Genomic DNA, 12,601 nt, shown 5'->3' with positions numbered 1-12,601 from the left:
CCGTCTCTGAGCTTCAGTTTCTCCTTTGGTAAATGAGAGTAATAGCAGTATCCGTGAGATAGGGTGGCTTTGGGAATTAGAGGAGCTAATTCTGTACACTGCAGTAGCACAGAGCAAAGGCTCAGAAATTGATGGCTGTTATTATGTGGTAGTGGTGGCATTGGTGTTTATGATCCCAGCACGGAGCCTGGCTTAGAGCAGGCCTTCCATAAGGTTTTGTCTTCATTCCATCTCTCTTCCTGTATTGCCTGTCAGATAGCAGGTCTCAGCTGATGGGGTCAAAACTCAGGTCACAGTGCATGTTCCTATCCAAATGCCTCTTAGCAGTGATGTCTTCTGCGCCTTTAGAGGTTTTCCACTGAGGCTTCAATTTTGCTGGCAGAGTGATGGAAGCAGGTGGGTGGGCACCAGCTCAGGAAGGTCCCCCTCTTTATTCTCATAAGCTAGCATTTGACTGGGTCCCTTCTGCATAATGACCTGGCCCCTCACCTTTCTGATCTTTGCTCACGATAACAAATTGGCAAATTGGTTTTGCCTTGGGAGCCTCCCAAGCACAGGGCCAGCGTTCAGGTTTACCCGCTGCCAGCCATCACTTTCCCGCTGGAGCAAGGATGAGTTCAGAACCCACCAGGAAGGGGAGCAGAGGAAAGCAAGTCCTGCCTTGAACCTCCTGGGTGCCAGGCTCTGCATATGGTGCTTTATATATATCATCTCACAAACGTTATGACAACTCGGCCGATGGGGGTCATTATTCCCATTTACCAATGAGAAACAACGTGGGACTTAATGTGCCTCAGTTTCCCTTTTTAAGTCCAGCACTAAGTAAGTAGCAGCATCAGGATTCAAACCATGGGCAACTGACTCTGAAGCCTGGGTTATTCTAGAACACCAGCTGCTCCCAGGTGCAGACCGCATGGGCTTGAGAGCTGAGTCCTGGTGGACCCTGGCCGACAAAGCAGACGGATTTTGTTTGAGTTGTAGAATGGACTTTTACTTTTTTTTACTGAGCCAATATTTTTAAATGGGGAGATTTTATATGAAAATTCAGATTTCCAGCTTCTGTAGAGAAAAACAGAGGAAAAGCTCTAGCAACACTGGCTTCAAATTTCTGCCTGGCGACAATCCTCTGAGCGGAGTTGAGCTTCCCCCTTCCATCAGGGCGTGGCTCTCCTGTTGCCTGGGTCCCCACCCAGTGCCTTACACTCAGGCCCCTCCTGCCCCAGGGCATTTGCATTTGCCATCCCCAACCTTAGCAAGGCCTCTCAGCAGCAGCCATACAGCTCGTGGCAATGTAGATGTGAATGATTTCATGGCACTTGAGAACGTTGTGTAAAATCCATCATTATACACTATGCCAGGGCTGCCTCTACAAAACTGTCACATGATTCCATAGAAAGGATCCCTCTCCCCCTTTCCTCCCTCACCAGAAGAGGAGCTGGGCCCCCGTCCAAGACCTTGGAGGGATTCAGGGTGAATAGACAAAGCTTGGCTGGGTTTTCCCCTTCTCAGCTGATTACATTCCTGGACTGAAGATAACGTCCCTATGGAGAAACGCTTTGATCCACTCTCCGCGATGGGGCCCAGTGGCTTCTCTGTGTGTTCATTTACCTGGCCTGTGCTCCTTGGCGTCCCCGAGAATGGCCTCCCTGATTCAAATCACAGTGAGGAATCTCCCCCTTTCTGTGTCGGGTTATTCCAATTAGTCTGAGTGTTTGAAACACACACAGGGAAGCCAACAACAACAGCCTCTCATCTGGCAAGCCCTGTACTGGCCTCCGTGCCTTCAAGGGGAGTGCAAAGTTTTGAGAGAACAAGAAAAAAATGAATTCTTCTTCATATGGCATGTAAACCAGGTGTAAATTGAGTGACTGCCGTTTTCATTCTGACATACACCAGACATTTTTCGAGCACGTGTACTGTGCCCTGGGATGTTCACAGACTCGTGACAATTCCCACATGCCAGCCACTGCAGGACAACGTGGCAAGGGCTGTAATGGGGACAGGTGTCAAATGCAGTGGGAATGCAGGGGAGGGAGAATGCTAGGCAGACTGCAGGAGTCAGGAAAGGTGTCTCAGAGGAGCCTGGAAGGATCTTCCAGGCACTTCCAGGGCACATCTGGAGAAGGTGTTCCAGGTAAGGGGAACAGCCCGTGCAGAGGCTTGAGGGCAAAGTGAGATTCAAAAAACTTCGAGTGTGCCTGTAGGCCTGTTATGTCATTTTTCTTCCTTCCTCTGCTGTCTTAAAAGCTGATCTGTGCTGTCCTACTTTGTGCCAGGCATCGTTCAGCCGGAAGACAGGCGTGCAATCTGGCTGTTTACAATAACGTGAGATGCAATAACTCAAAGCACTGGGGCAGCACAGAGGAGGGGGCGGCAACGTAGTCCCCGGGGTCTCTGCCGGCACTAACCTTCTGGCCTTGCCATACACTAGTAAAGCTTTTATCCCCTTTGGTGCTGTTGCTGGTGTAGAAGCTCAGTCTTCAAGACCCAGCTTTATGGAGCCTGCAAGGTGGGCTGCTGAGAGGATGCACCAGTCCAAGGCACAGTGAGGCGTACGTGGGATGTAATGCCCCTGTGCCAGAGCCCCAAGCTGAGGGACACTGTAAACAAGCCTCAGCTCCTCTCCATGAACTGCTTCATGGCCCCAGTGTAAGCCCTTCTGGAAAGTCAGAGCCCTCATGAGGTGCAGAAACATCCTCCCACCCCTGGGCCTGGGATGTTGGGTCTCTCGGGCCTGGAGAACCTCTTTATAGAGCCATCGAACATTAGAGCCGGAGGGAGCAGCACTGATCCTTGAATCACAGGAGGACTAGGTAGGTGAAGAAGAAGAGTGTAAATGGAGCATGAGCACGGGCAATAGTCCTGGGGCAGCAAGCAGTGTAGTGATGAGCCAGAACTGCTAGCATTTGCATGCTTCTGGAGTGGGAGTTGAGGCAATCGAGATGAGGCTCAAAATGCAGGTAGAGCCTGGATTGAGAAGAAAGCTTGGACTTCCATCCTTAGGCAGTGGAGTGCCCAGGAAGAGCCTTAAGCCAGGAATCATGGCGTATGAAGACACAAGGAAAGACTGGGGAATGGTCAGGCTGGAACTTTCAAGTCTGGGGCTGAGCAGAGCTGAAAGCTGTCTTCACAGATGAAGGCTGCTGTTTGGAAGGGAGATAGGACTTCCACATGGCTTCAGAAGACAGAAGGAGCATCAGTGGTTCAAAGTTACAGAGAGATGGATTTGACTCCACAACTTCCTAACGGTGGAGTGGGTTGCTGTGGTGGGCCCAGGCATGTCACATGGGACTACAAGGACGTCAGCCAGGGGTATGGTGGGGAAAAGTCCTGCCTTGGGAGAAGACTTGAACTGGATGGCTCCCAAGGTTTCTTCCAAACCAAGATTCTAAGATTTTGCAACTCCATAATTTTTAGGACTTTCTAGGACCTTCTGAAACCTTCCTGCCTGACCAGACTCCCAGCCCTATTGACTCTAGATCTGCTCTGGCCTAATATAGCCTGAAAGTGTGTGTGTTTGTCTGTGTGTGAGTGAGAGAGAGAGGGATTCACGATGTAATACAAAATAAGTTGACTCCCTCCTTCTTTTTCAGATTTGACAACAGACCTTTTCTCTCCTGTGGACCTTAACCAGGTCATTGTCAACGGAAACCAGTCCCTGCCCAGCCAGCAGCACTGGCTTTTCAAACACCTATTTTCACCTCAGCAGGCAAACCTATGGTGCCTTTCTCGTAAGTATGCTTAGACTTCATCCTTCTTCTTCCCCACTCTGTCGTCAGGCATTGCAGGCCTAGTTTAACAACTCTTGAGAACAGATAAGATTAAACTCAATGGCATAGCTCAGGGATCACTTCAGTGTTAGTACCATGGATGAGACAGAAGATAGACAGGACATCTCCCATATCTTCAGGAAGCTCATAGTGTAGTTAATATCAACTTGCTCCCAGAACCTATCATCCATCCATCCATTCACCCACCCATCCATCCATCCATCCATCCATCCATCCTTCCTTCCTTCCATCCACCCACCCTTCCTTCCTTCCTTCCTTCCTTCCTTCCTTCCTTCCTTCCTTCCTTCCATCCATCCATCTATCCTTTACCTAACAGGCAATTACTGAGGATGTGTTGTGTTCTAGGCCTTGTGTTTGACCTTGGGGATGAGAAAACAAAAAAAACTGAATCAATCATGATCCTTCCCCATTAGGGAACTCATACACAGCAGTGGCAAAGTCTGACATGGGAGTGGGAGCAGGAGAGATCGTTCACAAAGTTTTTACAGTCCTATGGCCTGTGGTTTGAAGATCCCGGCTGCCTCTGAGATGGGCCTGGGTAGATCCAGTGGAATTTTACCCCCTCTCCTCCTGTATTGCTGGGTTTACTGCTCACCCTTAACCCTCTTAGATTTTGTCTTTATTTAGAGCCACACATACTCCGTGTTTCATGCATGACCCTCTCCCCAGCTAGCAGAAACCTAGTGTTTTTCTTGGGCCTCCCAGACTGGATAGCCTCAACTGACCTGGGCCTCTGTCCTGCCTGGGAAGAATCCTTACGGGGCATTCCTTTCCAGAAGGTCCTGCAGAAGTAACTCTCCTCTGCAGGCCCCCAGGGACTAAAATCCACTGCTCTCTTGCTGGCAGGCTGTGTCCAGGAGCCCTCTTTCTGTCGGCTGGCAGAGATAACAGACAGTGCACCCTTGTACTTCACCTGCATCCTCTACTCCGAGGCCCAGGTGTGTGATGATGTCCTGGAGTCCACTCCCAAGGGCTGCAGACTCATCCTGCCCCACAGTCCGGGGGCCCTGTTCCGGAAGAAAGGTGAGTTTGTGATGGGATCTGCACCAACTGCATTTCCCATTGGCTTCTGGCTCTGTGGTTTCAGAAATATCAGGTTAATTTCTTCTTCCTTTTAAAATAAAGTTGTTCATCCTCCTTGTAGAGATGTGAAACTATTCAGAAATGCAGCAAGTTGACTATAGAGAGTAATCCTGCTCTGGAATCCCACTCCCCAGAGAAAGCCACTGTTAATGCACGCAGCAGTTAGAATTCCAGCTGGCTGTATATTACAGAAAATCCCAACCACAGTGGCTGTAACAAAGTGGAAGTTGATTTTTCTCTCTGAGGACATTACGACACTATTATTTTGGAGTTTTTTTCATCCTGCACAGTCCACATTTCTTCCAAGAGGTTGTCATCCTTCATTTACTCTTCTCTCTTCTTTGCCGGAGGCCTTTCTCAGATATCTGGTCACCCTTGGTTTTCCACTCAAATGTAAGAGAGGGGTCCAGAAGCTGATCGAGAAGCTCTGAGTGTGTGGTGAGATCTTGTTGACTTTAGGTTTTCTGTAGGATAATCTAATTGGCCTACCCTTTGGGAAATCCCTCATGTCAGTATTTTTAGGTCTTTTCTCCAAAAATCTTATAATATCTGGCCTGGGGACATGAGCCTGGCTGCTAGTGGTTTGGGTACCAAATAAAGTTGGAAGATGAAAGAGTCTCAATATTCACCACGTAGATTGACTTGAAAGAATCCCCTACTTTCAATGTGGTACTCTCGCCATTAACTCTACCTGGTGTACCCAACAGACCCTCTCTCCTTTGTCCTCTTCCATCTTCTTCTGTGGTGGGGAGAGGACAGTTGTCAGTTGTGGAAAGCAGAGGAGGAGCCCTAAATGCTTCTTACAGAGATTTCTAGCCCGTCCTGTTTCAGCCCACCTTCATCCCAGTGCTACTGATACTTAAACCTTTTGGGATTGCAGAGGTGTAAGGGGTTGTGTCTTGGTTCCTCCCAGAGAAAAGTTGAGGATTCAGCTTTCTTAAGTCTATTAAGTCAATTGTGTACTCTTCTGTGTGCTTCCTAGCTTCCAAAATTGAGTTACTATATCCCACCTCCTATTCTCTTTATCCTCGTGGTGTATGCCTTTACAAGGATCCCTTTACTTTGATTTTAGTGAGATTTGGGATGGGGGCAGAGAGTAGATACGTAGGTGTAATAATTTAATTGGAAGCTTTCAGTCTGGTTTGTATACATTTGTCCTCCTATTTTCGTGGATACAACAAATCTCTCCCTAAATAATATAATTTCTTTCTTCCTCTGTGTAGTTGTACTGAAAGATAGAGTGAAGAACTTCTACACTCGCCTGCCATTCCAAAAACTGACGGGGATTTCCATTAGAAGCAAAGTGCCCATGTCTGACAAATCCATGTCTAATGGGTAAGCTACTTCCGTCCTGCCCCTCACCCCACTGCCAATGTTTATTATTAAGATCCTTCTACTTCCATAAAGAAGGTGACATAATACCAGTTAAAGACACATGCATAAAACCCAAAGCAAAAGGTGAAATGTAATACGGAGGTGACCTTATCTAAAAACCGTGGCTAAGGAAAGTTACTGATGTTAAACACAAACTTAGCCCTGAACCTCCAGTCAGCTGATGCAAAAGGGAAACATCGTGCCATGTCTTATCAATTAACAAAGATTGTCAAGCACGGTAATAAACTTGATCTGCAAAATCTCACTGTACTACATTCAGAATCTGGAGAGCAAGTAGAACTTTTAACAGGACTATAGGCTTAAAAGACTTTTTATTTATTATTTTTAAAATGTATTTTATTATTTATTTAGTTAGCTGTTATTTAGCTGTTTTCACTCAAGGTGATCTTTCTCTCAGCCTACTCTGTGGATCTCACCCATCAGAATCACTAGGAGGGCTTTTTACAAACTGCATTCCTGGGTCCTTCCCTGGACCTCCTGAATCAACATTTCCTGGGGCTGGGCTCCAGAGTCTGAATTTTAAGTAAGCTCCCCCTGGAGATTTTTGTGTACTTTAGAATTCGAGAGTCTTGGTCTTTAAATTGTTGATCTAAGAAGTGTTGTTGATTTATGAAATTGTGTCATGTTGCTGGAGTTTAAGATCTACTTTTGAAAATGGAGATGAAAACTTGATATGGGATAGTCTGTTTGGAGATCAGCCTGGAAACCGCCTGTGCTGATGGGAGGGGGCACAGAGGGAGGGTTGGAACCGGAACAGGCTCTGGAGGACTCCAAGAAGGGTGGTCTGATGGGAAAGCATATCATCCAGGCTGGAGCTTGGCAATGGGCCCCAAGAAAGGAAAATGAAGTGGTGGGTGGGAGGTGGGCAGGGCTCTGCGAGAGGAACCACCGGGCAGGGGGTCCACAGGCATCAGGGCAGAGGTGCAGCCAGCATCGGAGAAGCTACCCGGGAGATGGAGGCCTTATCCACTGGGACGGGACTTGGGTGCAGGGCCTCCTAAGACAGGGAAGGAGAATGGCAAGAACGAGGCAGGGTCCCCCCACCAAAAAGGAATTGAGGGGTTGAGGGAGCTCTCAGGAGTCAGGAAAGCGTGATCGGAACTGGGACATGTGGTCAAGACAGAGGAACTCAGAACTGAGTATTGGTTTGGAGCCACCAAGTTCCTCCTGCCAAGACTGGTCCTAGAAACTGAGAGGGGTCCAGTAGCCCTGCTGAGTTATTAAGCAGAGTAGGTCCTGAGAGAGAGCATGGATGCACTGACTCAGCAAACAAAGGCGTGTTCTTGGAGTGTAATTAGCCTGTGTTGCAGAGTGGGTTACCGGGGAGCTGAGGGGAGAACAATCCCAGCTCTTTGCAGCCTAAACAGGCACGTGGTTGGGTCACTCCGACCGTAAGTCCATGGAATCCCCCATTTCTGGAGATGCCTTCCATACCATTTGTTTCTTTTCCCAAAGCCCAAAGCTGGGACTTTCTCCCTATCTGAAAGGATCGTAGGAATGCATTCAGGATCCAGGGTTAGCTTGGCTTAAGCCTGGCACAGAATAGGATAGAATATATGCTTCTATATATGGTGAGTGAGTGAATGAATGAAGGATGGCAATACAACATGCCTGAGAAAAGAGTCGAATTTTGTTTTCGGAAAGAACCTCAAAGCTAGGAATCCCCTCATGGGTATTGCCCAAAGCACCCCCAATTTAGGTAGTCATAAAGAAAGCAGGCCCCTGGAAGTAGGAATGACTGCAATTCAGCCCACCCTGCAGGTCCTCATCACCAGTGAACACCTTCAGGCCCGCTTGTCCTTTTCTTTCACCAGGTTCTTCGAATGTGAACGGCTGTGTGACCTGGACCCGTGCTGCACTGGCTTTGGCTTTCTGAATGTTTCCCAGTTAAAAGGTAATGATGATCACAACTCCTTCTCACCTGCACACAGCACTTCGCAGTCTAGAAAGCACGTTCAGATCTAGGATCTTATCTGATTGTCAGCATCTTCTCATGGTGGGTGGGGAGGGGAGATCCTCATCCATAGGTGGGAAGTGGGGGCTGGGAAAGGGGAGATGGCTGATATATGTGATAGCTGGGACATGGCTCCTGGTCCAGTGCCTGGTCAACTGTACATAGCACTTCTGCATGACCAAAGTAGCTGTCCCTCTGTGCTTCGCTTAGCTATCTTTTCATCTTTCAAGACTTGGGCCAGGCAGCTTGGTGGGGTGGACTTTGGATCTGTCCATATGATCTGTATTTAAAACTGGATTCAGTCACTTACTAGTGGTGTGATCCTGGACAAGTCGCTTAATCTCTCTGAGCCTTGGCTTCCTTATCTATAAATAGGGATGCAAATGCTACTTTCCTCATGGTTGTGTGAGGACCAAGTGATACGATGCAGACAGAGCCCTGGCACAGCCCTGGACACATGATGCTTGCTCGATGAGTATTAGCTGCCTCCATCCTTGTGCTCTTAGACCAGAAGCTCGTTAAGGTACCAGGTTTTTCATCAGGCTGGGATCAAACCTGGAATATAGTAGAGCACCCCAAATGTCTACTGAAGAATGAGTTGGCAGAATGTCCCTCATTCAGTTAGAATCTTCTGTCATGATCATTTTCCTGGTCCTGGTTATTTCTTGCTCCAGGAGGAGAAGTGACATGCTTAACTCTGAACAGCTTGGGACTTCAGACATGCAGTGAGGAAAATGGAGGAACCTGGCGTATTTTGGACTGTGGCTCTCCTGACACTGAGGTCCGCACCTATCCATTTGGATGGTACCAGAAACCTGGTAAGTAACCTGACTTGAATACCTACGTGGGCATCTTTAGTTGACTATTTCCCATCCCTATATTAGGATGGGCTGGGGACTAGTCAGGATTTGTTGGGTACAAGTAACAGAAACTAATTCTATGTAACTTAAGAAGAAAAGGAATTACTTAGAAGTCCGCTCATAGACTCAAAGGAAAGATGACCACTAGGTCTCTGCCACATGCACGTAGTTAGCAGGAACGAATGGGCAGCCTCTTCTCTGTGCCACTGCCATCATCAGTCTGCTGCAAAGGGTTTGGTTCTTATATTCAAGCTTTAAATTCAAGGGAGAGAATTTGGACCGGTTTGGGCTATGAGTCGACCCACTGCCAGCAGGAGGGTGGGGCAGCTGGAGGTACAGTGCCAGCAGACTGTATGCGCTGGAGGAGAGGAGGTTCCTCAAAGTGTAGTTAAGGTGCTGTTGCCGGGCAGGGGAAACCAACAGATGTGCTCTCTGCCGGGGTCCCTTGGTTTTCTCACCTTGTCCATTAGTCAGGACAGTGCAGCACATGGCAGTCTCAGGGAGGGAAAGGAGGACACCAGTGTGTATCTGACAGTGTCTGTGGAGTTAGGACTTCAGGGTCAAGGCAACGTTGGCTCAATGTGGGTACCTCACACGTGTGTGCTGATTATATCCTGGCACAGTTTAGGAACTCAGTTTGAATTTGTGAATGAGTAGATGGTCTGCACGATGTGATGGAGAAGCTCCTGGACTCAAATGAAGGCGTGTTAGTGTCTTCTACTATTGGTTTGTCTTTAGGAAAGTCCTACCACTTGCTCAGTTTCTCCATTGATAAAACAATGAGTGAGACTCCTTGCGGTCCTGTCAGCTCTTACCTTCTGGTTGTTTGTGGGTGTGGGCACACTCGGGGAACAGTGGACAGCTGTCTGGAGACTGGACACCCTCACCCTGTGTCCCAGAAGCAAATTCACGAAGATGTCCCGGACGCAAAAAGATTGAAAACCCTGTCTTAGTAGGTGTCCAATGGAGAGGCTGAGCTGAGGTTCAGTGTCTCCAACCTTTCCCGCGAGTGGCCTCCTCCTTAGTTTCCGGTCAATAAAGGATGGTGCTGGCTCTGGCTCGGCACTTGCCCTAGAAATGGGAGCCATGGAATGTCTGATCTGGAGGAATCTTAGAGATCTGTAACTTTGATCTCCACATTCTTCCCATCATCCAACACAACACTTTGCCCAAAGTAGGAAAGGAGAGGAGAATTGACATTACTCACGTGCCCGCTGTGTGCCTACACATGTGCTGTGTCCCTCCCTGTGCTGGGACTTCTTCATGGGTTATATGATTTAATACTCATAACGCCCCTATGGAGTTGACATTATTTCCTCCATTTTAAGATGAGGAGTGTCTGGCATAGAAAGTTGGAATTGCTTGATCCAAACTTCATATCTAGTAAGAAGCAGAGTCAGGTTGCCAGCCCAGATCTGGTTACCCCAAACTTCACTCTCTCCTTTACCACGTTGCCTCCTGGCAGGTCTTCAATATCCCATAAGTGACTGGATATGAACATGTCTAGACATCTTCTCTGACTGGTGTTCCCCCACTCAATTGACTAACAAGCAATTGACATAAAAATTGGAAAAAGAAAACTGACGAATAAACTAACAAACCAATACCAGTTGGTGGTTGGCCTCTTGTTCCAGAGCCGTATCCACTGAGAGGCCTGTGATGGGGCTCCTTGGTGAATCTGGTCCTTGGCCCTTCATCATGAGCCCACTAATCCCCGAGACGTTCCTTGGCTTCTGGGCTGATTTTTTGGGGGTTAATTATTACCAGGCTGAATGGAATCTTCCCTGCTGATGCCCACCTTGAGCATCCTGTGATTTGATCTGAATTCTCTCTATTGGCTTTTAATTTCATTTTAACATCTTGAATTATTTTAAGAAAAACATCAGAGTTGTGTGATGAAGTGGCCTCAGGAGGTTTCTAGTGAGGGAAGAATGTTCCATAAAGAGCAGGCTTCACCTAACTCACAGGGGCAGGGGAGAAGTGAGTGTCAGCCTAGGACTGTGGCCCCCGCAGGAGACCCAGTGCCAGCAGGAGACCCAGTGCCAGCTCTGGGGCTTTCAGGGGCTTTGGAACTGAATTCTCACCCCTCGATACCTCCCTGCTCCATCTGTCTTCCCCCGTCTCCTCCCAGCTCTGAACCCCACAAAAGGCTTAAAAATGTCATTTCCCATCTTCATATTGCTCAGGGAAGACTAGGGTAAAAAGGAGCTTGAGAAATGATTCATTGTTCAGAAATATCCTGGGAATCAGACCAGGATGTTATGACTTCTTGTCAGGAGTTGGCAAGGAAAAGAACCTAAGGTGCCCACTGTCCCAACTCATTCCATCTGTTCTGTTTCTTTTCACCTGACTGCACAGACCACTAGCTTTTTCCAACACATATTCTGTGGGGTCAGGCTGGGACTCAGGAGTTCTGACTAGGAGCTACAGGGCAGGGAATTAAAAATTCGCAGAGGTGCTTTCATTCAACAGACACTGACCGAGCATCAACTATGCTTGGGGGCCTCTGGTTTTACAAATCCAGCCTCTATTCACTGGGCTCTCGCTGTGTGCCTGGCTGGATGTCAAGCACTTTACAAGCATCTCCTCTAATCCTCACAACCACTGTTAGATGAAGAAACAGAGGTTCAGGGAGGTTGTCACTTGCCCAAGGTCATGTAGCAGGTAAACAACAGAGTTAGGATTCCCATCTAGTTCTTTCTGACTCTAAATCACTATTTTATATGGCTGAGTATGACTAAGACATGATTCCTGCCCTCCAGGCACTCACACGTGAAGGAGGAGTTACAGACTCTACATAAATAAACCATTCTGGTGCTGGATCGCTCTCGTCGTAAGCCTAGAAGCTTTGAAACCTTATTGAGTGTCTATACTGGGTCATACACTGTGCTGAACACTGGGAAATGTGAGGTTAATAAGATACAGTCATGTTTTCTTAGACGCTCACATCCTAGTGAGGAAGACATCGGCATGTCCGATTAACGATAGCATAATAGGCTCAGTACTAGAACAGTCTTATACATAAAGTGCTATGGGAACATGGGAACAAGAAGTTACTTCTTCTTTGGAGTGGTGGAAATCCATGCTAAAAGACTCCTGCAGGCCCTCCTTCATGCTTCAGGGACCACCTCGTGCAGCCTCCCTGGCCCATTGGCGTGGAGCTGCACAACCAGGCCATCTCACACTGTGTGATGCCGGCTTTCAGTGTTTAGGGTGTGGGGAGAGAAATGAAAAATGCTAAAATGGTATCAATCTCTCATGACCCCTGGGTAGAAAACACCTTGGGATGCACATGACGTGTGGCCATTCTGGGCCAAGTGGCTCCGTATTTCCCATTTGAGAAGAACAGAAGGAAGAGGGCTGGCTGTCAGAGGGTGTTGATGGCCTGGTGTGACACGTGGCTCTCCCTCAGAGCAGAACCAGGTTCTCACGGGTCTTTCTTCCTCAAGTTGTCTACGTCAGAAGTGAGTGGTGCAGTAAATCCTGAGACTCATGGATGTTCTCCTCCTAAGAGCCAG

The 12,601-nt window shown here is 47.9% G+C and overlaps 1 protein-coding gene across 2 annotated transcripts in view; it reads left to right on the top strand.

Moving 5' to 3' along the window:
- The window catches only part of TG (thyroglobulin), a 262,905-nt gene that overhangs the window by 98,024 nt on the left and 152,280 nt on the right, over positions 1-12,601 (top strand). For both annotated transcript variants that reach the window (XM_087447433.1, XM_087447432.1), the window contains 5 exons: positions 3,594-3,731; positions 4,638-4,814; positions 6,098-6,209; positions 8,084-8,163; positions 8,898-9,041. In XM_087447433.1, coding sequence (XP_087303559.1) covers positions 3,594-3,731; positions 4,638-4,814; positions 6,098-6,209; positions 8,084-8,163; positions 8,898-9,041 — 651 coding nt within the window. The remainder of the gene's footprint in view (positions 1-3,593; positions 3,732-4,637; positions 4,815-6,097; positions 6,210-8,083; positions 8,164-8,897; positions 9,042-12,601) is intronic.

This window comes from Ceratotherium simum, chromosome 23 (genome assembly GCF_057802395.1).
Source record: "Ceratotherium simum simum isolate JZ-2026a chromosome 23, ASM5780239v1, whole genome shotgun sequence".
Lineage (NCBI taxonomy): Eukaryota > Metazoa > Chordata > Mammalia > Perissodactyla > Rhinocerotidae > Ceratotherium > Ceratotherium simum.
Note: the sequence above shows the minus strand (reverse complement) of the source record. Positions and strands in the feature narration are given on the sequence as shown.